This window comes from Centruroides vittatus, unplaced genomic scaffold, assembly GCF_030686945.1.
Source record: "Centruroides vittatus isolate TY-2023 unplaced genomic scaffold, ASM3068694v2 contig_824, whole genome shotgun sequence".
NCBI classification, from domain to species: domain Eukaryota; kingdom Metazoa; phylum Arthropoda; class Arachnida; order Scorpiones; family Buthidae; genus Centruroides; species Centruroides vittatus.
The window spans coordinates 889,714-911,112 of record NW_027122537.1 but is presented as its reverse complement, the minus strand read 5'-3'; the positions used below and the strand labels follow the sequence as shown (position 1 = coordinate 911,112).

General features: G+C 34.3%; 2 protein-coding genes across 3 annotated transcripts in view; one reads left to right on the top strand and one right to left on the bottom strand.

The window, feature by feature from the left end:
- Positions 1 to 7,419, bottom strand: part of Glyp (glycogen phosphorylase) — a 51,901-nt gene extending 44,482 nt beyond the window's left edge. For both annotated transcript variants that reach the window (XM_067278850.1, XM_067278851.1), the window contains exon 1: positions 7,096 to 7,419. In XM_067278850.1, coding sequence (XP_067134951.1) covers positions 7,096 to 7,338 — 243 coding nt within the window. In that variant the 5' untranslated portion in view covers positions 7,339 to 7,419. The remainder of the gene's footprint in view (positions 1 to 7,095) is intronic.
- An 8,659-nt stretch (positions 7,420 to 16,078) lies between these two features.
- On the top strand, positions 16,079 to 17,256 carry LOC136982363 (uncharacterized). The gene has a single exon (XM_067278836.1). It carries the CDS (start codon positions 16,131 to 16,133, stop codon positions 16,905 to 16,907), a length of 777 nt encoding a protein of 258 aa, XP_067134937.1. The 5' UTR covers positions 16,079 to 16,130; the 3' UTR covers positions 16,908 to 17,256.
- The last annotated feature ends 4,143 nt before the right edge of the window (positions 17,257 to 21,399 follow it).

Here is a 21,399-nt window from a genome sequence, read left to right as displayed (position 1 = left end):
GTAGTAGCGGAGACGCAAAGCGACCGCTATTAAAGAACGCACCCACGGAGCAGTCACCAATTATGCCGGAAAGTCCGTTGTTCGCAGCCAGTCCGTTGCTCGAGTCACGTAACGGCCAAACAGAAAGTCCGTTGTTCGCAGCGTCCGTTATTCGAGGCACCACTGTATTAGTAATATGTTTTGAAATGATTCAATTTGACATTTCAAGTTTTTCTAACTTTTTTGCATTTTCTATTTTTCTGATTCATTATGTTGCCAAACTTGAAGAAACTTTTAATTTATTTGGTACTAGTTTGATTGGTTTATGGGATAAGGCAACAACATAAGTGCAATCTGCCATTCTCTTTAGGAAACAAGCCCTTATTTAGATGTTAGACAAGTAAAGGAAACCTGAATAACTCCATGAGGCCAGCTCATTGGTCAGGTACAAACTACAACCAACTACAACCACTAATGTTTAATGGTTTTATCCACTTGGTCATTGGTGGATTGGTACAAATTCCATAATTTTGAAAAAATAAAATGATGGCTTCTTTTTTATATTTTTTTTTAAATATATAATAAAAACAAATCATTTTCATATTGGATCATTTTAACTTTTGTCAGAATTGTTTTCTTTTAAATTATCCTCAAATTGAATTATACTGTACTTCTGTTGATTATATTCAAGTAATGATTAATGCTATTCAGCATTAATCATTACTTTAATATCATTACATTTTAAAAATAAAACAAGAGACTGATTATTTGAAAATTTGTTTTTAAAGTGCCCCCTTTTTAAAAATAAATGCAAATATAATTGACATCCTAATTAAAATCAATTGTCTATCAAAAGACTAAATAACTATCCAGAACTTTAAAACTTTTGTAAAAGTGTATTAAAAAAAACATCTTTGAGTAAGAATATGTATGCAAATAAAAAGAATAATATATTTGTAAAGTCTATAAATCTCATAAGATTAGAATTAACCTGCTAATGCTAACTTTAGCAAAGTCTTTTGTTTAAAGCAAGAAGTAGCAATTTATTAATTTTTTACTTTATCCAAGTTACAAGCTGACATTATCCAAAAATGTATGGATGAAGCAAGAATAAACTTAAAATTTGGACTTTATCCACACCACTTTCAATAAAGCAAGAAAATTTAGAGCTTTACATTAGCTGGGTAATCTGTGATCTTTCCAATGCAGATTGGATGGATAAGGAAGGAATTTTGTTTTTAAACACAAATACAGAAAAATATCAAATAGCATTTGATGTTTCAGAATCAAACACAGAGCACAAGTTGTATTGAAACACACAAAAGCTATGAATTTTTTTATAAAGAAATAGTAACAAAATTACAAAATTCAAGATATGTTGAACTTAATATTGATAATTGAATTGCACTTTATTTATCTAAATAATGATGAACAAAAGACAATTTCTTACTAGTTATGTGAATGAAGTTTACCTGTAATTATATTTTTCCTGGTAGTATTTTAAACCTGGTTCATTTATTTATTTTTTATTCTGTTGCTATTTTTATTATTGCAAGATTTATTACCTTTATTGTATTATATATAAAATAATTAGATTATGTATTTTGTAATTCCATATTGCAATCTTTCTTAAAAAGAATTTTTTCCTGATCATCTTTATTCTGATTAGAATCTAAGGTCATTGAATAGACCTGCAATATAAGATTCATGACAGTTTGCAACTTTCAGAGGTTTTAAAATTTTTCTCAAATTTATATACTATGTGTATATACAGTCAAACCTGTCATTAATGGAAAATTTCTTCAGTCTCTTGAATTTTTTGCAAAAAGTAATGTAAATTAAGCTGTATATAGCAGAACTTGTCCAACACTGAAATGGAAAGCAAAATCGGGCCATATAATGGAAAAATTGGCATCTTTAATTGATTTAACAAGTTTACAAGCCTAGCATGTATAAATCATAAAATAAGTCAAAAAATACACATACCCAATACAGAATAGCAAAATACAACTACCACATTACAGTAATTTTATTGAGGTTTGAACAGAAAGTTTTTGCATATTTTTATTAACAGCTGTTCTTACTTAACAATAAAAAATCTCAGTAATGAATGTATATTTAAACTTTGCAAAATGTTTTTCCATCAAGTAAATAATATCAAAATTATTTATAATTTCTCATCTTGAAATAATTTACTCATGCTTTTATTAAAGTATCTTTTTAAAATCAAATAACTGGGAGGAAAAAAAAAAAAAAATCATTTTCAACACGAGATGAATTAATTATATAAACTGAAACTTCACAAATGAGGATAGAGAAGATTACGATTAGCTTATTAATCATGTAACTTCCTTCACTATCATTCTAAAGTTTATATCACTCAACATGATTTCACTTTTATAAACCTCTCATAATAAAATTTTAAAATAGAAAAATTACCATTTTACTGAAATTTTTATAAAGACAAAATTTAATTTTTAAATACAATTATATGATTCTTCAACAGCATTTATATTTTAAGAGATAACTTTTCAGATTTTTTCCAAATTTCCAAAATTTTATGACTTTCCAAATGCCACAATTTAACTGGCAGAGTCATTCATCTTAAACAATAGGCTTAACTGAAACTTTTATTAGCAAATAAAAAAATAAGTACAGTATATATATGTACTGTACACTTAATTTGTAAGTATAATAATAATTAATATTTCAAATGCAATACAATTTGAACAAATTATTAAGATAATCCTAGAATGACAATATTAAAGAATTTATCATCAGACCCAAATTCATCCATACATTTTTCTTAGTTTTACTGCAATAAAAGTTCTTTTTTTCTGGAGACATTTATTAAGATTAAAATGTAAAAATATAAGCTACCAACATCAAATGAATTATCACATGCAAGATTATTCACGACCAGTCCTGAAAGAGAAAAATTTGTCACTTTCCTGACTGATATTTTATATTTTAACAACCAAGAGTTTTGGTAAATATAAATTGGATCTCTGTTAACTGTAACTCTTGATCTATATATTTCTCTAACAATCAAGAATTCTGTTAATATAAATCAAGTCTTTGTTAATTGCAACACTTTCTAGAATAGGGACTAAACACTGAGCAATGGTGCAAAAAATATATGCTACTCCTTTCCTTCAATCATAATAAATAAATTATTCCTTTCACAAATTTGTAGCCCATTATTCTCATTACTTTTCAAAAAATAAATTGTTTTTTTCTAAGTTGATAAAGTGAGATGTAATCAATCAGTTGAATTAAACTTCCAAAGTCCTTTTGCATGCTTAACCATGTGCCTTAATTTATGGAAACAAGGTCAGTCATCATAGTGGGAAGTACATGCTTCTAAATTCGACAGCGTGAGACCATATCACACATCACTATACAGTTTTGTTTTTATGAACGAGCACTTATAATATTTAGTAAATAAAAACTCAAAATCCATTTGGTGGTTCACAACATAATTTTTTTTTAATAATGTATTGGTTTATAATTTATATGAAAGTCTGAGAACAAAGCTCTAAGATCAAAGAATCAATATATAGTTACTCAAATTATTTTGTGTGTTTAATTTCCTACAAAAATGCTTAAATATGCAATATATGCCAAATCAGAGTTTATGTAGTTTCAAGGACAATATTCAATTCAATGCAAATTAAGCATTATATTTTCAAAGTACTATTCATTAGTCTCAGTTAGCATATGATTTAAGAACACAAAAAAAAGAATGCTTCTGCATAACTATTTCTTGGGAGTTAACAACCAATGTGTGGGGAGATTTGTCATAATGTGACAACAAATAATGGGAGATTAGGAGGAGGGTTAAAAATCTAGGATTTTAGTATGACTTCATTTATAGAATAAGATGCCTCAAAGTAATTAAAATAGTAAACATTTTTTTATTATTATTTCTAAATTCTATAAAACAGAACATTGCATACAAATGTAATTGGATTATTAAAATTTATGTAACAAACATTACCATATTAGCAAATACAATAACAATTATATTTAATCTATGGATTAAATTAATATAAAAAAATATCAAATATTCTTAGAAAAGCACTGGAAATAATAAGTTCACATTTTTATTTCTGATTACTCATTTATTTCTGAAATTAGACATGTAAAAATCTTGTATAAAATAACATTAAAAAATTATCATCAAATTAAGTTATTCAGAAAGTTTGTGCCAATTTTAAATTTGGCAACAGCTATTAATATAAACAACCATCATAGCAGTTATTTGTCAGTATCAGTTTGTATAAATATTACATTGTATCATTTCATCCATGTGCTTTGTCACAACAGCCCAAGGTGCATTTATCCGAAGAAATTTTGATCATTTGTAGAAGTGCAATCACACCAGTGGAATAAATGCACCCTGATGCATTCATCCCTTTGTTAGAGAAGTTTGTGTGTAGAGCACAAAGCCTGTGTAGAACACAAAGACACTCAATAAAAGAGAAAGGCCACACTTGATCAAAGACACAAGTCTAAAAAATGTATGGCAATTTCTAACAGCAGTTCAGATTCCAAATAATTATTTTAGTGAATACATGGCAAAGAAAAAGCTACACCAGCAGTTGATAATTTCATCATCACGAAATTTCCAATAAAGTGTAAAGCATAACATTGATCAAGTTGTCAGTACCAACTTTGATGAACACAGACTAAAGTTTCTTTGCAAAACATGTTGAAGACATATTTTAACTACTTTTTGTTGCAGCTTCAGGTTTTATTGTAACCTGGAATAAATGCTTCAAAAGTAGTTCAATGTTTTGTAATTACTTTATATTTCTATTGTAACTAGGGACCTAAACAGTGCGACTCACATTAACCAGTTGACCAGTGTGCATACAAATAAAACTTGCGAACGTTTTAATTGTATGCACACCGGTCAACTGGTTAATGTGAGTTGCACTGTTTATATTCATCCCAATGTGTTGTGCACTTAACTAGGGACCTAAATTTTAAAAATGCTGATTTCAAACTGTCGCTTTTTAGGGTGCCATTGTTACTTCATTCACTATGCCCATATTTACAGTGGAACATTCTGAAGTCTGTATACAAATAAAAATTTTACTGTGATAGCTTTGGCATACTTAGCAACTTACATTAATCTTGCACTATAGTGCAATAACCCCAGCCTTTGATTTTATTTAATCTTCCTAGCTGTACAGTTTGGAGTGCACTTATCCCAAATAGTGGGGGTAAGTGCACTGCAAATTAAGTGTTTTTATAAAAACATTCTGGCTCAATAAATAACACTCAAAACTTGTGATATTCACAACCTGTTGCTATAGAACCAGGTAAATTATTGCAGTAATTGGTTTTTGAAATCAGGTAATCTTTGTTCTGCCTCACTGGCTGAAATTTTCAAATTTTAAAATATGTAAAATTTGTGGATTCACTTACTTCACCCAACTGTAATTCAAAGGCACTTGAATTCTTTGGTTTTTTTATAATATGCCTCCAGTTCTATTTTTATTTTTCAATTCACTCAGTATTACAGAAAGCAAGTTTTGGAAACCACATTTCATGAAGGGTCGCTCTTGGATCCATGATACCTTTTGATTTGATTTTTTCTAATACAGAATAAGTGATAATGTTAAAAAAAATTCCCTAGAAAAAACTAAAATGTCTTCATTTTCATCACATCAAATCGCCAGGAATAACAGTCTTCCATTACAGAGATGACCTTTTATTAAAGAGGCTATTCCTCTGCAAAACATGCAAAAAACAGTCTAAAAAGTTCACAGGTGAGAAGCCAACAATTAAAAAATACACAATTTCTTTTTAATTTTCATTTTAGTCTTTTCTACGGAATTTTTTAACGTGTAAATTCATCAACCATTTTTTAAAAAAGTGATAATGTTGTTTGAGAGACTATGTTTGCATCATAAGTCTTCACTATCTCTAAACATGATAAAGCTTTTTCAAAAATGGTTGTAATTTTAATAACCACAACAACAAATTTGCAAACCATGATTATCAGTTTCTTATAGAAAATATTAGTTCACAAACATCATTCAAATGTAGATGTTATTACATTAAGTAGAATTAACTAAAGAGATTATGTAATCTCTTCCTTGGTATACAAAATTTCAAAAATCTGGAAAAGAAAATATCTGCATCAAAAGAAACAAAATGAATGACGAAATGAATCAAGATTAACTTAACACCGAATCTACTTGCTTTTTCTGGCAGCAGAATTACTACTATGCATCATATTACATATGACGAAACAACTGTACTTGAATATTTTTTTTAACACAACAAAATCTCATTACAATAAGCAATACAAATCATATTGCATTCCATTCAATTACACTTGCTTACATAAAATATAGTTTCATCTACTAAAAGTAAATCCAATTTGTTTGATCAAACTCATAAGATTCATTTGTAAGTCCTTGAAATAATCAAGGACTTACATCAAAACTTCACAGAATTTAAATTCCTTATCCGACATCACCAAAAGATAATTAAAATTCTTATATTCATTAAACAGATAAAAATAAACCCATTTTGACTAAATTTTCCAAAATAATCCATTTCGGTACATATTTCGTAATGTTTAAATTACAATTTTTCTTCTGTTTAATTTGCGTCAAGTTCATTTATAACTTCTCTTATAATTATATCATCTTGAAATTTTTTTAAAAGTTAACTAAGCTATGCAATTATCGATCTTGCATTACTTTTGTTACTTTTCAATGATTTTTTTATATATATAATTTTTTTTTTCTGGATATTTTAAACATTGCAAAAGACAATAATATTAATTGATACATATAAAAGTATAGAAAAGAAAAGAAAGCTATTTTAAATTTTATTATGAATTAATTTTAAATAAGCAATTTTAAATTTTGCAATAATAAGTACACTAATTTCATTGCTTAATTAAAATATATATACATTTATTAGAAAAAATGATTTTTGAAATTTTAATATTTTTAACTTTAAACTATTATTGATATTATGTAGGGAAAAATTAACAATTTTACCATTCAATTATAATTTAATACAATTAACTTTAATATATATAAATACATATATAAAAAAAGCATGTATATATATGAACATATAACTTACTTTTGGGTCTTTTTCATAGTAATGTTGTTGGGTTCTGATCCATCTACTAACTAAATGATCCTTGACAGTGTGAGCCAATGCGAAATAATAATCTCTGGGAGTTGCAACATTTCGATCTTTAACTAACGTATAATGCACATGTTGATTAAATGATTTTTTAATATTAGTTACATTTTCTACCTGTGCAATTCCCTTCACGCTAATCTGCTTCTTTTTGTCGTGATCTGACAAAGGCTGTGCCATTTCTCCGGAGTCAGGACGATTTCTCCTTTAACCTTCAGGAGATCGTCTGGTACTCCTTTGACCTCAGTCACCCACCAAGGTCGCGCATGCGCCTCGCGATATTACTCAAATCAATTTTTAAATTCTATGAAGTAATTACAAAAAATTTATTAAATAATTGAAATACTTTTTTAAAAAAAATATTTAAGTAAATTATAAATAATTTTCTATGTCGTAAAAGAATTATTTTAAAATTTAGATCACAAATTAGATGTGACTTGAACCATTATCGATGAGTGCTCATGCGGAAATGACATCATCTAAGGTTACTTTAACATTTCTATGATTTGTTCAGTGATGTCACACCGTTATTTAAACTTATTTTGTTAACTTAGATGATGTAAATAATAAGAAAAAAAATTTATTTAACCGAATGAAATCACTCCGAGGAAAAAAAAAGAAAATTATATTAAATAAAAATTTAAATTTTTGAACTTTTTCAATGACGTATGAAGGGCAAACACTTTCGTAGATTTTTCTAATTTTATGCAATTGAAACGACGATATTGCAATTCTTTTCGTTTTTTTATAGGGTTGAATAATCGCTTTCGGGTAAAATGATTGCCAATTTCAAACGCATACCTTAAAATCAAAATATTTTAAATAAATTTTACTATCGATTTGCAGTTTTAAAATAAAAATCTTTAACATATTTTGTTTTTTAAAATATCTTACAGATCTTTTTCCGTCGTGCAAAAATTATAATGTTCACAGATATGACATACGAGAATAAAACTGAAGGTTATTGGTAGCTCATCGTGGTTCTTGTCGAAAAATGAAATACCAAGGACAAAGATAGTTTGATTTTTTAAAGCCAATTTCATTGCTTCTGTTTATTTTTTAAAGTAAAGCAGAAAAAATATTTACAATTCTTAAAAGAATAGTTTCTGTGATTGAAAATTTAGTAAATTTTATATAGTTAAATTTATTTATAACGTAAATGAAAATATTCAAAATTTTATTCATATTTCATTCTATATAATTGTTTTATTGTTTATTTTTGTCATATTGTCAGCGGCACACCCAGAGGCCAAGTGGTCCTGGCACCCTCCACAGAAAGAAGAAGAAAAAAAAAAAAACAGTAGAAAATTTTCCAAAAAATCTTTTCTTAATTAAAATTCTATTTTTTTTAATATTGTGTCGTGTCTTCTTTCTATACTACTTATGAATTAGCAGTCGCTTAAGGTAAGAATTTTATTGACTACTCATTAAAAATTTATTTATCCATTCGACTAGACTTTCCAAAAATCAAATCCCGAGTGCCCCACTGCATATTGTAATAAAGAGATGGATGAGATGCAGGGGCGGATCTACATAGAGACTTATCCACCAGTGGCCAAGCGATCTTTGTACGCTGAACACTGGGAGTTCGGTCGTGGGTTCGCGCCTCGCTCGGACGGGCTGGCCACGTAAAGTTTTCCGGGTTTTCTCCACGTCTGTAACGCCTAAATAGGGGCCAGTTTTCCTTAGAAAGATCTCCCGGAAGGCATCGCCCAAGTGTTGTGTTGCCATAACTTAACAAACAAACATAGAGACTAATAGGGCTTAAGCTCTGGGCCCCCAAGTGTTAAGGACCCACAAAAATTGAATTATCAAATTTTTAACTTTTTCATTAACAATGAGCACTTATCGTATAGTAAAAACTAATTAATAGGTTAGGTTAGATTAGATTAGGTTTGGTAAAAATGGGGCCCCATTGGACTTCAATAAGCCCTAGGCCCCGAAAAACCTAGATCCGTCCCTGATGAGATGGCACTGTTTCTTTTTATTTCCTTTCAATTTAACAATTCTGCAGTTTTGTACAACTAGACTTTCCAAAATTAAAAAAAATTAAAAATTAAAAAATTAAAAATTCAAAATTAAAAAAATTTAATTTTTGTCTCTATCTGCCTTGTGAGGACTAAGGCAGTTTTTTAAAATCATACCCATCGTGAGGCTAGACATACAAAAAGGCGGTCGAATGGCAAAGGACGGGGTCCGACATATCCGAGATAGACCATCCATGAAAAATCCTGGGGTTTTTTCATTCGAGTTCCCCAGAGCGAAAGGCTGACGTCTTAGTTGCCTCGGGTTATCCCATCCTATTAGGTAGTTACATAATGAATAATAAGGAATGATAATCTTTATAAATCGACAAACTTTTCATGTAAAACTAGAAAATTGTTTTATAAAACAAATAAAAATATTAAAATAAATGAAGAAGTATTATATAATATGCAAGATTAATAGAATTTTAAATTATTATTATTATTATTTGTAATGATTTTAGTAGAGGAAAAGGTGGTATTATGGAACCGATCTATTTCAGACTGATCATAAACGCAAACTCTAGTAAATTGTGGCTGAACTACACTAGACAGACATCCATAGCATGGGGAGAACGCTTCCCACTTCAGTTATTCGGTTGCGCTCAGTGAAACAGGACGTTTGTGTTTTTCGCAATTCCAAACTTTTGACTGGTAAATGAATTTAATTACTTCTAGAATATAAATCATGTAGTTGTAGGTCCCTGGTGCATGTGTCTCATTCTAGAGGTCTAGTAGTACATGTTAGTCTGTTTTATGTTCACGTTTTAGTCAAGTTTGGTGTCGACAAAAATTAAGTTAACCCAAGATGGCGATGAAATACGGACCTCATTGGTGCTTTTAATATGGAACCAGACTCCTCTGGGGTTCGGTATTACCCACAAATTCAAACCATGAAATAATTTTTGTAAAAGTATGCGGTGGATGAATGAAAAAATTAGAAATAGATACCTAAAACTACAGTATAAATAAGTATATCTAATTTAATTCTGAAGTTATTTTGGTTAAAAAAAACTATTCTGGATAGATTAGTGTTGTTTTAAACTGATTTTTTTGAATTGATTTTTTTTTTTTAATTTTCAGATGCTTAGAGTCCAGCTGAACAAGCCAAAGAAAAACCCGAAAAGACAAACATGAAACCAGAAGAAAATGGCAGAGGCAGTGAGCATTGTAAGAGACAAGAAAATTGGGCTGAAGAAAGCTGCAAAATTTTGTGAGGTGCCAAAAACTACTTTGCAAACTCTCTTTTTGCAAGCAGACATCATCCGGAGCAATTTATGAAAAAGACACTAGTTAAAAAGCCAATTCTTCCTGAGAATATCGAAAAAGAGCTGGTGGAATATATATTGTTGATGGAGGTCGTATTTTTTCTTATTATTAAAGCATTTTTTCGATAAAATACATTGGAGTAAATGATTTTGTAATTAATTAATTTTTTTGTACTTTTATATTTGTTTTTGAATACATTAAAGCATTTTTTAAAAACATACAGTGGGTTCCATATTACCACCTGGCTTCCCAAAAACTCCTTTTTGACTTTCTTTACAGAAGCCTTCAAAAACCATACTTATAATTAAGCTAGCGAAAAATCTAATTAGTAACATTTAGTTTAATAGTTACCAGTACTTTTTGCACAAAAAATGTGGGCGTAGTTATGATACCTTGTTTACAATTCACTATAATGAAAATGGGGTGTCGTAATACCACCTTCTATAATAAAATAACTTAAGACTGTCATGTTAATTAATTAATTAACGAAAGGGTTTAGCTTATTTGGTTACGGCAACACGACATGTGACGAGCTGCCGAGAGGGAATGCCTCCCGAAGGTCTTTTATGGGAAACTGGCCCCTATTTAGGTGTTACTAACGTAAAGAAAACCCGGAAAACTGCACGTGGCCAGTCCGTTGGCAATGCGCGAACCCACGACCAATTACCAGTGTTCAGTGGTTTTATCCACTTGACCGTTAAAAATAGGGAATACATTTTAAATTATCATTAGACTCCAATGTAATTCTGCTAAATATTAAATTTAAAAATGCAATGGTATTATTTAGTGCCAAATTAGCAAACACATTTCATTTCAATTGGAAATGTGCTTGCATAAAACGGATTCACTCATGCAGATAAATACAGGGTGTCCCATAAGTTTGTAAATAGTTTAAAAATTCATAAAAGTTGAAAGAATTGGTATATTTGAATGCGGTTTGCGTAAAAGTTATTCTCACGAAGGGGGATTTTTTTCGATAGAGAAAAAGAAAATAGTTCAAATTTTTGTTGATAGAAGGCGCTGAACGCAAGAAAATCACCGGAATTGTGCAAATCTGGGTCTTATAAAATGCAGGCTGTACGATTAACAGCTCATTTTCGAATTTTCCTGTTACTGGCGCAGACATACGGTTTTCATTATGATATTGACGTTGGTGGATAAAGCACTATTGGTGAAGTTGTCTTATCTCAGCCACGAATCTCCGGCTAAAACTTTACGAAGGTTTAGGACACAGAAGAGAATGAAGAAAGGTTCAGGTCCAACTGTCGGATTGGTTTTCCTAGTACGACGTTTCGAAGAAACAGGAAGTTTGTTTAATCGCCCATGCAGTGGTGCACCACGTTTATCAGAGGTCCGTACCTCTGATGTGGCTTCGCAAATGGAAACCAATCCGGCAGGAGTGATTGGACCTGAACCTTTCTTCATTCTCTTCTGTGTCCTAAACCTTTGTAAAGTTTAAATTTTGCAAATTGTTAGTAATTTCTAAATATAATTTTAGTATTTATTGCCAGTTATTTGAAGTTCTTATTTTACTACGAATGAAAATACAGAATTATGAAACTGATCACTTAATGTAATAAATGATCAAGAAAATTACATACAGTTAAAATACAGTTTTAATTTTTATTTATTAAAATAGTAAACTGAGCATTGAAGTAAAATTTAAAATTAAATTACGTTAAAAAGATCATAAATATATAAATAATCACAGATTTTTATTTTAAATATTAGAGTATCGAATTTTTCTGGTTTTATCTTTTTTCTAATTTCATTCCCATTTCGTTCATCATCAGACTAGCTTTAGGAAATATTTTTTCTGCTGGTACCGAAGTTGCTGTAAAAAATACCGAAGATCTATCGCACTTAACACTAGAAATGAAAAATTTTCATTACAAGTTAATTTGACAGGCACTTCAATTTCTATATGGAACTATCGTATATTGACAGAAAATAACAGTAACGTTACCAAGAAGGGTACCAGTATATGACGTTTTGTAAGCTTCAATCCTCTCAAGTAGAAAGAACCATATTCCAGAATTTTCGGTAATAGATGATTTCATCATTACCACTTCTTCCATAAAAGCTACATTATTTTTTGTTAATTTTGAACTTTCATTAATAACAAGATTTTTGTGCGTGATCAGCAATTTCGTTTATTCGAACAGCAATGTTTTTATATAGTAAATTCAGAATGATTGTTGCAGCAAGATTATTATATCTTTCACAATTCCTAAATATATTGTGGAAATTCTGATTTAATGGTCTGAAAAATTAGAAATGTTATTGCAACATCATCATCATCATTATTATTATTACAAGTATTACATTTCATAAAAGAGAGACACTTTTTCGAAATAATTCCTTACTTCTAATTTTTTTTTTTTTTTTTTTTTTTTGTACATTTTGAACTCTGTATTCTCTATAATTAAAAATATTAAGCTTTTACAGTACGTCGAAAATTATAAATACCAGTATATTTAACGAAAGTGTAAGAAAAAGTTATCGTTATATTATTAATACCGCTTAAAAGAAAAGAATCTTGGTCAGTGTTGCTAAAAACTCTTTTTAAAGTGCACAAACCAGTAACTTTTAATATAGTTAAAGATGAAAAAATATTAACATAATAATGTTACAAGTTGTGTATTCGATTGTCCCAAACAATGGAATAGTGAAATGTTTACAATCGATTATGCCCAGCACTAGTGAGGAAGGACTGTATATGTTATCAGTAATAATAAAATATTTTATAATTATCAGTGGCATGCCGTGACATTTGATGACAGGGAAGCTATGTTTCTGTAAGAAGCCGACTTCCAGGGGCAATCAGTTAATTGCGCGTCAGTGATGGTCTTTTTTTTTTTTTTTTTTTTTTTTTTTTTAACTCTTTCTGCCCTGTGGGCACTAAGAGGGCCTCTTTTAGTAGGCCCATTATGGGTTCGGCCAGGCCCACAATGGGGCGACCGGGTGGTGAGGGACGGGGCCCGACATATCCGAACGGACCACCCCCGAAAAATTCCTGGGGATTATTCGACCCGTTCGGATTCGATCCCGGGTCCCCCAGAGCGGTAGGCTGCCACCTTTACCGCTCGGCCATCCGGCCGTCTTCAGTGATGGTCTAGGGCAGTGGTTCTTAACCTTTTTATACTCGCGGCCCACCAAATATTTCATAATTTTTTTGTGACCCCCATTTTTTAATAATAATTTATATTTGATAATTTGATAATTTATCTATAATAAATTGATTTTTTTATTATTGCTTTATTTTTATATAATAAATGTAAATCATAACTTTATTATTTCATTATCTATTTAAATAACATTCAAACTTCACAATTAAACATGAAAATTCATTAATTTTTAACAGAAAATAAAATAAGAAACATGTCGATAAATCGATCCAATGTCGATGCTAAAACTAAACTAAAACTAAAACGCCCACTTGTCGTAAGGATTTTGCATATCTTTTGCAAAAATATTTAAATTTTCAAAGCCTACTATTTTTCCTAATTATTTTTAAAATTCCAAGCATTAATAGTTTCTTAAAATTGCTTTGGAATAAAAGAAGTAAATACTGCGGTGTAAGTAGCATATTTGCATTTATTTCTTCTGTACTAACAAAGTTGTATGTAGGAAGAAATACAAAATAAATAAATAAAAACTAAATAGGAAAACTTTATCTTTCTTATTTCACTTTTCAATACGATATTCGGATTATACATCAATTTTCTTTTTATTATATTCTGAAGGAAATTTTGCATAATTTGGCGGCACCCGGCAAACTTCTTATGGACCCCCAGGGGCCGCGGCCCCCTGTTAAGAATCACTGGTCTAGGGTCCGTTCGTATTCATTTGTTCGATAAGCCAGTAAAAACTGTAGACTTCTCTAAATGTATTTTTAATATCACAATTACATTCTGAATCGCTAGCCACGATATAAGGGCTAAAATTAAAAATAAATTATAAAAACTTACTCGGTGAAATAAAATGTGCGGTGGATATACATACCTGGTACAATGTATTGTTCGATTGTATTAATATACTTTTAAAGAAAATTATAATTAAAATATAGCTTTGTAAAGAAACGTACATAAAAATAACATAAAATATTCTTTACTTTTTAAATCTTAAAACAATCCACTTAGTCAAATATCTTGATACGAGTAGCTAATGGATGGAACTAGTGACGGTCCAGGTAGGTGTGTAGTGAGTGTGTGCGTGCCAAATCCCGAGGGTGCCGATACCGGTCAATGTCAAATGCCTCTTTTGTCGCATCACTAGTATATCTCAAAGGACGCCACAGGGCTGTTGTAAATTTTAAACGTTTCTCACCGTAGCTGTAAAAATCTAACTATGTTAAACTTAATAGTCATTCGTTTTCTAACTAATTCGTTTTAATACCAGGTGTACACGGAAATCAGTTTCCCACTGTACTGAGCGAGTGATTGGTTCTGTTAAGCTTTTGTTGAAGTAAAATTCTGGCTCTTTCAACAGGATTTTATTTATGTCCCCATTCCCTAATCTCTTAATTATTTAGTCACTTCTTAAGTAGAAATAAGTCGAAACCAGTTACTTTGTACCTGAATATCTGTAGTCTTGGGAAAACAGTGGAAAGACATATTTTTATGACAACGGATATATAAATCGTAAATTTAAGGAAAATAAATTCTAGAGCTTTTTTTTGTACCATTGTATGTACTGTGTATGTCTCATTCATTAAATTTGGTTGTAAATGATGCTGCCAAAGTAACAGTTAATTTTTAACACTGTACTAGAATTGTACACGTTTTTTCTGCATCACCTTACAGATGGGACTTACTAAATCGTAATATCACCGGTTTAACATCGAAATCCGTAAGTAATATAAGATGGGAGAGCAGAATAAACGCGGAATAAATATATCAAATATTTTAATGGAGTTTTTTAAAACTCCTGTCAACTATACAGAACTATCATAAAAACCTGCCAGTAAACTCCTATCGGTTGGGTTGTTATAAATCTAGTCTAGGGTGGCAACCCTTTTTTATAACGTGGGCCAGAATAAATTTTACGTTTTTTCCGCGGGCCGTAGTAGTTAATTGACGCCTTCTTGTGACTCGTAATTTTTTAGTCTGCAAATATGAAATAAATAAATAAAAAGTTAATTACTACATTTATTTCTCTTATCGTTTTCGAAAATTACAAAGAATTGGAAAAATAACTATTAATTAGTTATTTTTCCAATTTAATAATCTATTAAAGATCTCGCGGGCCAAATAGAAACTTTTCGCCAGCCGTAGCTGGCCCGCGGGTTGCCCGCCGTTGATCTTGTGGGGAACGTCACTCTCCACATCTTAACAGTCGTAACGAACCCCAGGTGGTAAGAGTTATTACTTCCTGGAACGGGACCGGACTCACCCTGTGGGACCTTTTGGTCAGCCAGTCGCCTTTTGTTAGCCACATCGTCGAGTCATGTAACTGTTACGCGAGCAGAAAATAAACGTAGTTTTGTTACTGTTCGTCTCATTCGTTTTTAATCGCGCGGAGTGACGAGAAGCAAAATTAATAGCAGTAAAAACACTACATTGGTGACCCGAACCCGGACTAATAACGTAATTCAACTAAGAAAACTACCGAATCCACCCATTGGAACCTTCATCAGGTACGTCGTTCTTCCTTGTTCACGACTTCAATCGTCAGATCATGGCCGAGATTGGAGCAGTAAAAATCCCTCCGTACAACTTTTCCGACCCAGCCTTATGGTTCCACATGTGCGAAAGCACATTTGCTCTAGGATCTCCAAAGCCGATCACGGAAAGTGCCACAAAGTTCAACTACGTAGTGGCTCATTTACCACCGGAAGTCGCATCAACGGTTAGAGACATTATTATTTCTCCGGACCGTACAGACCCGTACGGTCACATAAAGGTGGAACTTATTAAACGATCCGGCGAATCGTCTCAACAAGAGTTACGAAAACTATTGGCCGGAGAACAGCTAGGAGACCGCAAACCTTCCGAACTACTACGTGTTCTAAAGCGTCGGGCGGAAAATTTTCAAATCCCGGACGCAGTTATACTAGAGTTATTCATACAACATCTTCCGACTTCCGTCCAATCTATCCTAGCCGCCATTACCCCACTCGACGTAGACAAAGCAGCGGAAGTAGCGGACCGCGTGGTGGAAGTAACCCCTGCAACGATATCTTCAGTGTCGCAACCTGAGAAGCCCGATACCTTAACCAACAAAATACTAGTCGAAATAGATAAACTTAACAAGCGAATCGATAAACTAACGCAGGCACGTCGGGATCGCAGCGACCATTTTTCTCGACGCTCCCGCAGTAGTTCAGGACATCGCAACAATTCCACTCACCGCAGTATCAACAACTACTGCTGGTACCACAACCGTTTTGGCGCAAAGGCACAAAAATGTACTCCGCCGTGTAGTTTTCCAACAAACGAGAGCGGCGAAGCGTAGAGGCGACATGCACTTTGCCGGAGCAATCTCGTCGCCTGTTCATCCTAGACAAGAGAACGAACGTAAACTTTCTCGTCGACACAGGTTCCGACGTATCAATATTTCCAGCCTCCTCGTCACAAAAGAAGCGCGCATCTCAAATGACCTTGATGGCAGCAAACACAACTGCAATTCATGTCTACGACCAACGAACACTCACTCTCGATTTTGGGTTAAAGAAAATTTTTCGTTGGAAATTCCTTATTGGCAACGTGTCAACAGCAATAATAGGCGCAGATTTCTTGTATCACTTCCATTTGGTACCGAATCTTAGACGAAAATGTCTCACAGACGTTCAGACAAAGGTAAACTCTCCAGGCAAATTATTAGAAACCTCCATCCACTCTATCAAGATAACGACCAACGACTCCATATATCATAAGATATTGGAAGAATTTCCTGAGATCACCAGACCTCCACGTCCTAACCAACCCGTAAAACACAACGTTGTACATCACATAGAAACTGTTGGTCAGCCCGTAACTGCGAAACCACGTCGCCTAGCACCCGATAGGCTTAAAATCGCTAAGGCCGAATTCGATAAGATGATAGCTCTCGGCCATATGCGAACATCAAAAAGCAATTACGCATCACCACTCCACATGGTCACCAAGAAAAACAGTTCAGATTGGCGACCCGTGGGAGATTATCGTGCTCTAAACGCACAAACCATAAAGGACAGATACAGCGTTCCAAACATCGCAGATTTCACATCGGAACTGCACGGAACACAAATCTTCTCTCACATAGACTTAATCAAGGCCTATCATCAAATACCCATCTACCCACCGCACGTGCACAAAACAGCTATAACGACACCGTTTGGTCTCTTCGAGAGTACCAGGATGCAATTCGGATTGTGCAACGCATCCGCAACATTTCAACGGTTCATCGACGAAGTAACCAGAGGACTCCCCTTTGCATATGCTTTCGTCGATGACATATTAATAGCGTCACGCTCCCAGGAAGAACACATCTCGCATCTTCGCGACTTATTCCAACGCCTCCAAGAATATGGGTTAACCATAAATCCGTCGAAATGCACCTTCGGCGTACCATTAATCGAATTTCTCGGATTCAAGGTCTCGGGAAAGGGTCTGGAACCACTCCCTGATAGAGTCAGAGCCATCCGAGAATTTCCCAAACCTTCGTCTCTCACTCAACTTAGACGATTCTTAGGCGTAATAAATTTCTACAGGAGATGCATCCCTCGAGCGGCGCACACCCTCGCCCCGCTAGTGCAGCTACTAGAAGGAAAAAAGAACGGGAAACGTACGTCACTCACTCGGAAAGCAGAATCACGATCTCTGCAATGGTCAGAAGCGGCAGAACAATCCTTCGTATCAGCTAAGGAAGCACTGTCCAAAGCCACACTTCTCCACCATCCACTACCCGGAGCTAAACTATGCATATGGGTAGATGCGTCAGACGTAGCGGTTGGAGGAGCACTGATGCAATACAACAGGAAATGGGAACCCATCGCCTTTATCTCAGCGAAACTGGCACCAAATCAACGCAACTGGTCAGCTTACGACAGAGAACTATTGGCAATATACACATCAATAAAACGATTTCGCCACATGCTAGAAGGCCGTGAATTCACGATCTACACGGATCAAAAACCGCTCATATATGCCTTCAAACAAAAACCAGATAAATGTTCACCACGACAAATGCGGCATCTCGATTTTATATCCCAATTCTCTACGGATATACGTCATATTCCGGGCACAGCTAACACGATAGCAGACGCGCTCTCCCGCATCGAGATAGATTCGATCACCTCTGCTTCTCCTGTAGACTTCCGAGAGCTAGCCACAACGCAAGCTACAGATTCGGAACTTCATCAATTGTTAAAGGATCCTATGTCGCTCAAATTAGAGCCGAAATCCTTTCCACCTAACGAAATCGACCTATACTGTGACACATCATCCGGAACACCTCGCCCCTTCGTGCCGCATAATCTCCGACGAACCATTTTCGACCATCTACATGGACTTTCTCATCCAGGAGCAACAGCAACCACTAAGCTAATTTCGAGCCGTTATGTTTGGCCGGGCATGCGGAAGGACATCCGTCAGTGGGCACGACATTGCATCCCCTGCCAGAAATCGAAAATTCACCGCCACGCCTGGACACCGATAGGAAAGTTTACACTTCCGGAAGCAAGATTTTCCCATCTTCACATGGATCTGATAGGACCACTTCCGCCAGCTGACGGGAAACACTACTGCCTTACAGTGATCGACCGTTTTACCAGATGGCCAGAGGTCATCCCAATTGCCGACATATCTGCTGAGACGGTATGCCGAGCCTTTTTCTCAGGTTGGATCGCAAGATTCGGATGCCCTACTACGATCACCACCGATCAAGGACGTCAGTTCGAATCGAACCTCTTCCGAGAACTGACCAGACTTCTCGGCACCAATCGCATCCATTCGGCAGCATACCATCCCCGATCAAACGGTTTAATAGAACGATTACATAGACACCTGAAGGCATCGCTAATGGCACACGAATCCTCCAAATGGACCGACGCCCTTCCGGTAGTCCTCCTGGGAATTCGTTCAGCACTTAAAGCCGATATAGGCGCAACAGTAGCTGAACTGTTATATGGTACCCCGTTAAAATTACCAGCTGACATCATTAGCCCCGACACCCCACGAATTTCTTGCGAATCTTTTGTCAGCCAACTAAAAACCCACATGGCCAATCTGAAACCGTTAGCAACTTCCGCTCATTCCACAGAGAAAATTTTCATTCATCCAGAACTAAAAGAGTGTACACATATTTTCTTAAGATTCGACGCAAACCGACCTCCTCTTCGTCAACCTTACTCAGGCCCATACAAAGTGCTAGAAAAACACGACAAAACACTAGTAATTGACATCCAAGGTCGCAAATCCACCGTCTCAATTGACAGAGTAAAACCAGCGTATATCTTACAGGACGAACCACTTCAGAAATCTAGTATAAAACCCGTCCAATCAAGACCATCACAGACACCATCTTCATCTGCAACAGCGAATAACAAAAAACTGGAAACGACCTCCAAAAAAGATCAAACTGTTACCACGAGATCAGGCCGTCATGTTCATTTTCCTAAAAGACTAGTCACCATAATGTAACGTTAAGCGATTCGTTCGACATCAGTTCTATCGCTCGTCCCTCACTGGGGGATACTCTGTGGGGAACGTCACTCTCCACATCTTAACAGTCGTAACGAACCCCAGGTGGTAAGAGTTATTACTTCCTGGAACGGGACCGGACTCACCCTGTGGGACCTTTTGGTCAGCCAGTTGCCTTTTGTTAGCCACATCGTCGAGTCATGTAACTGTTACGCGAGCAGAAAATAAACGTAGTTTTGTTACTGTTCGTCTCATTCGTTTTTAATCGCGCGGAGTGACGAGAAGCAAAATTAATAGCAGTAAAAACACTACAATCTAGTCTGCTTATGATTCACATAATCGGGCGAGGGTGGCCGAATATCTAACAGGCGGCTAACAGCCCACAACCGCTCCGGGATATAAAGTCGCGTACTCTTTACGCGTGTGTCGCTTCTACCAGCTAAACCGTGACGTTGGTGCTCTGTAAAGCGCATGCGCCAATGCCTATAATCTGGCTGCTTGGAAGTTGACAGGCAGGCGGCTAACAGCTCAGAACCGGTCCGGGTTATAAAGTTGGACTCCGTACGCGTGTGTCGCTTCTACCAGCTAAACCGGGTGAGGTTGGTGCTCTGTAAACCGCATGTGCTAATGCCTATATAATCTGGCTGATTAGAAACTGACCCAGTTTCGACATTCCTTCCGCCACCGAATTATTCGAATATACAATAGCAATCTTATCGTTTTTTTTTTTCACATGTAATATAGAAATTTGTAAAAGATACACAATGCAGTTATAATAAAATATTAATTTTAATTAATTCAAAGTACGTTAAAATATGAAAATTTATATTTTATAAAATACAAGGGAAGGTCATTGGAAGGTGGAATCGGCGCTTCCATCGCTTCCAATGACGGCACGCCACTGATAATTATAAAAATGCAGCCGTTTTCAAAATTCTTTTTTTTTTCTGAAAATTACAGCATTTCGTATTTCTGCCGATTCAATTTCTACGGTAAATTTCCATAAGAATAATATAGTTTTTAAAATGTGTGGAAATTTAATGCTGTACCTGGACTACTATACTGTACTTAATTCAGTTAATTTTTACAAAATGCGGAAGCGCAGGGCCCGGGGCAAGTGCCCCAAATGACTGGTGCTAAGGAGGGTGTTTTTTTCTTAACTCTTTCTTCCCGTCCTGTGGGCACTAAGAGGGTCTTTTTAAGCAAGCCCATTATGGGTTCGGCCAGGCCCACAATGGGACGGCCGGGTGGTGAGGGACGGAACCACGAAATATCCGAACGGACCACCACCCGAAAAATTCCTGGGGATTTTCGACCCGTTCAGA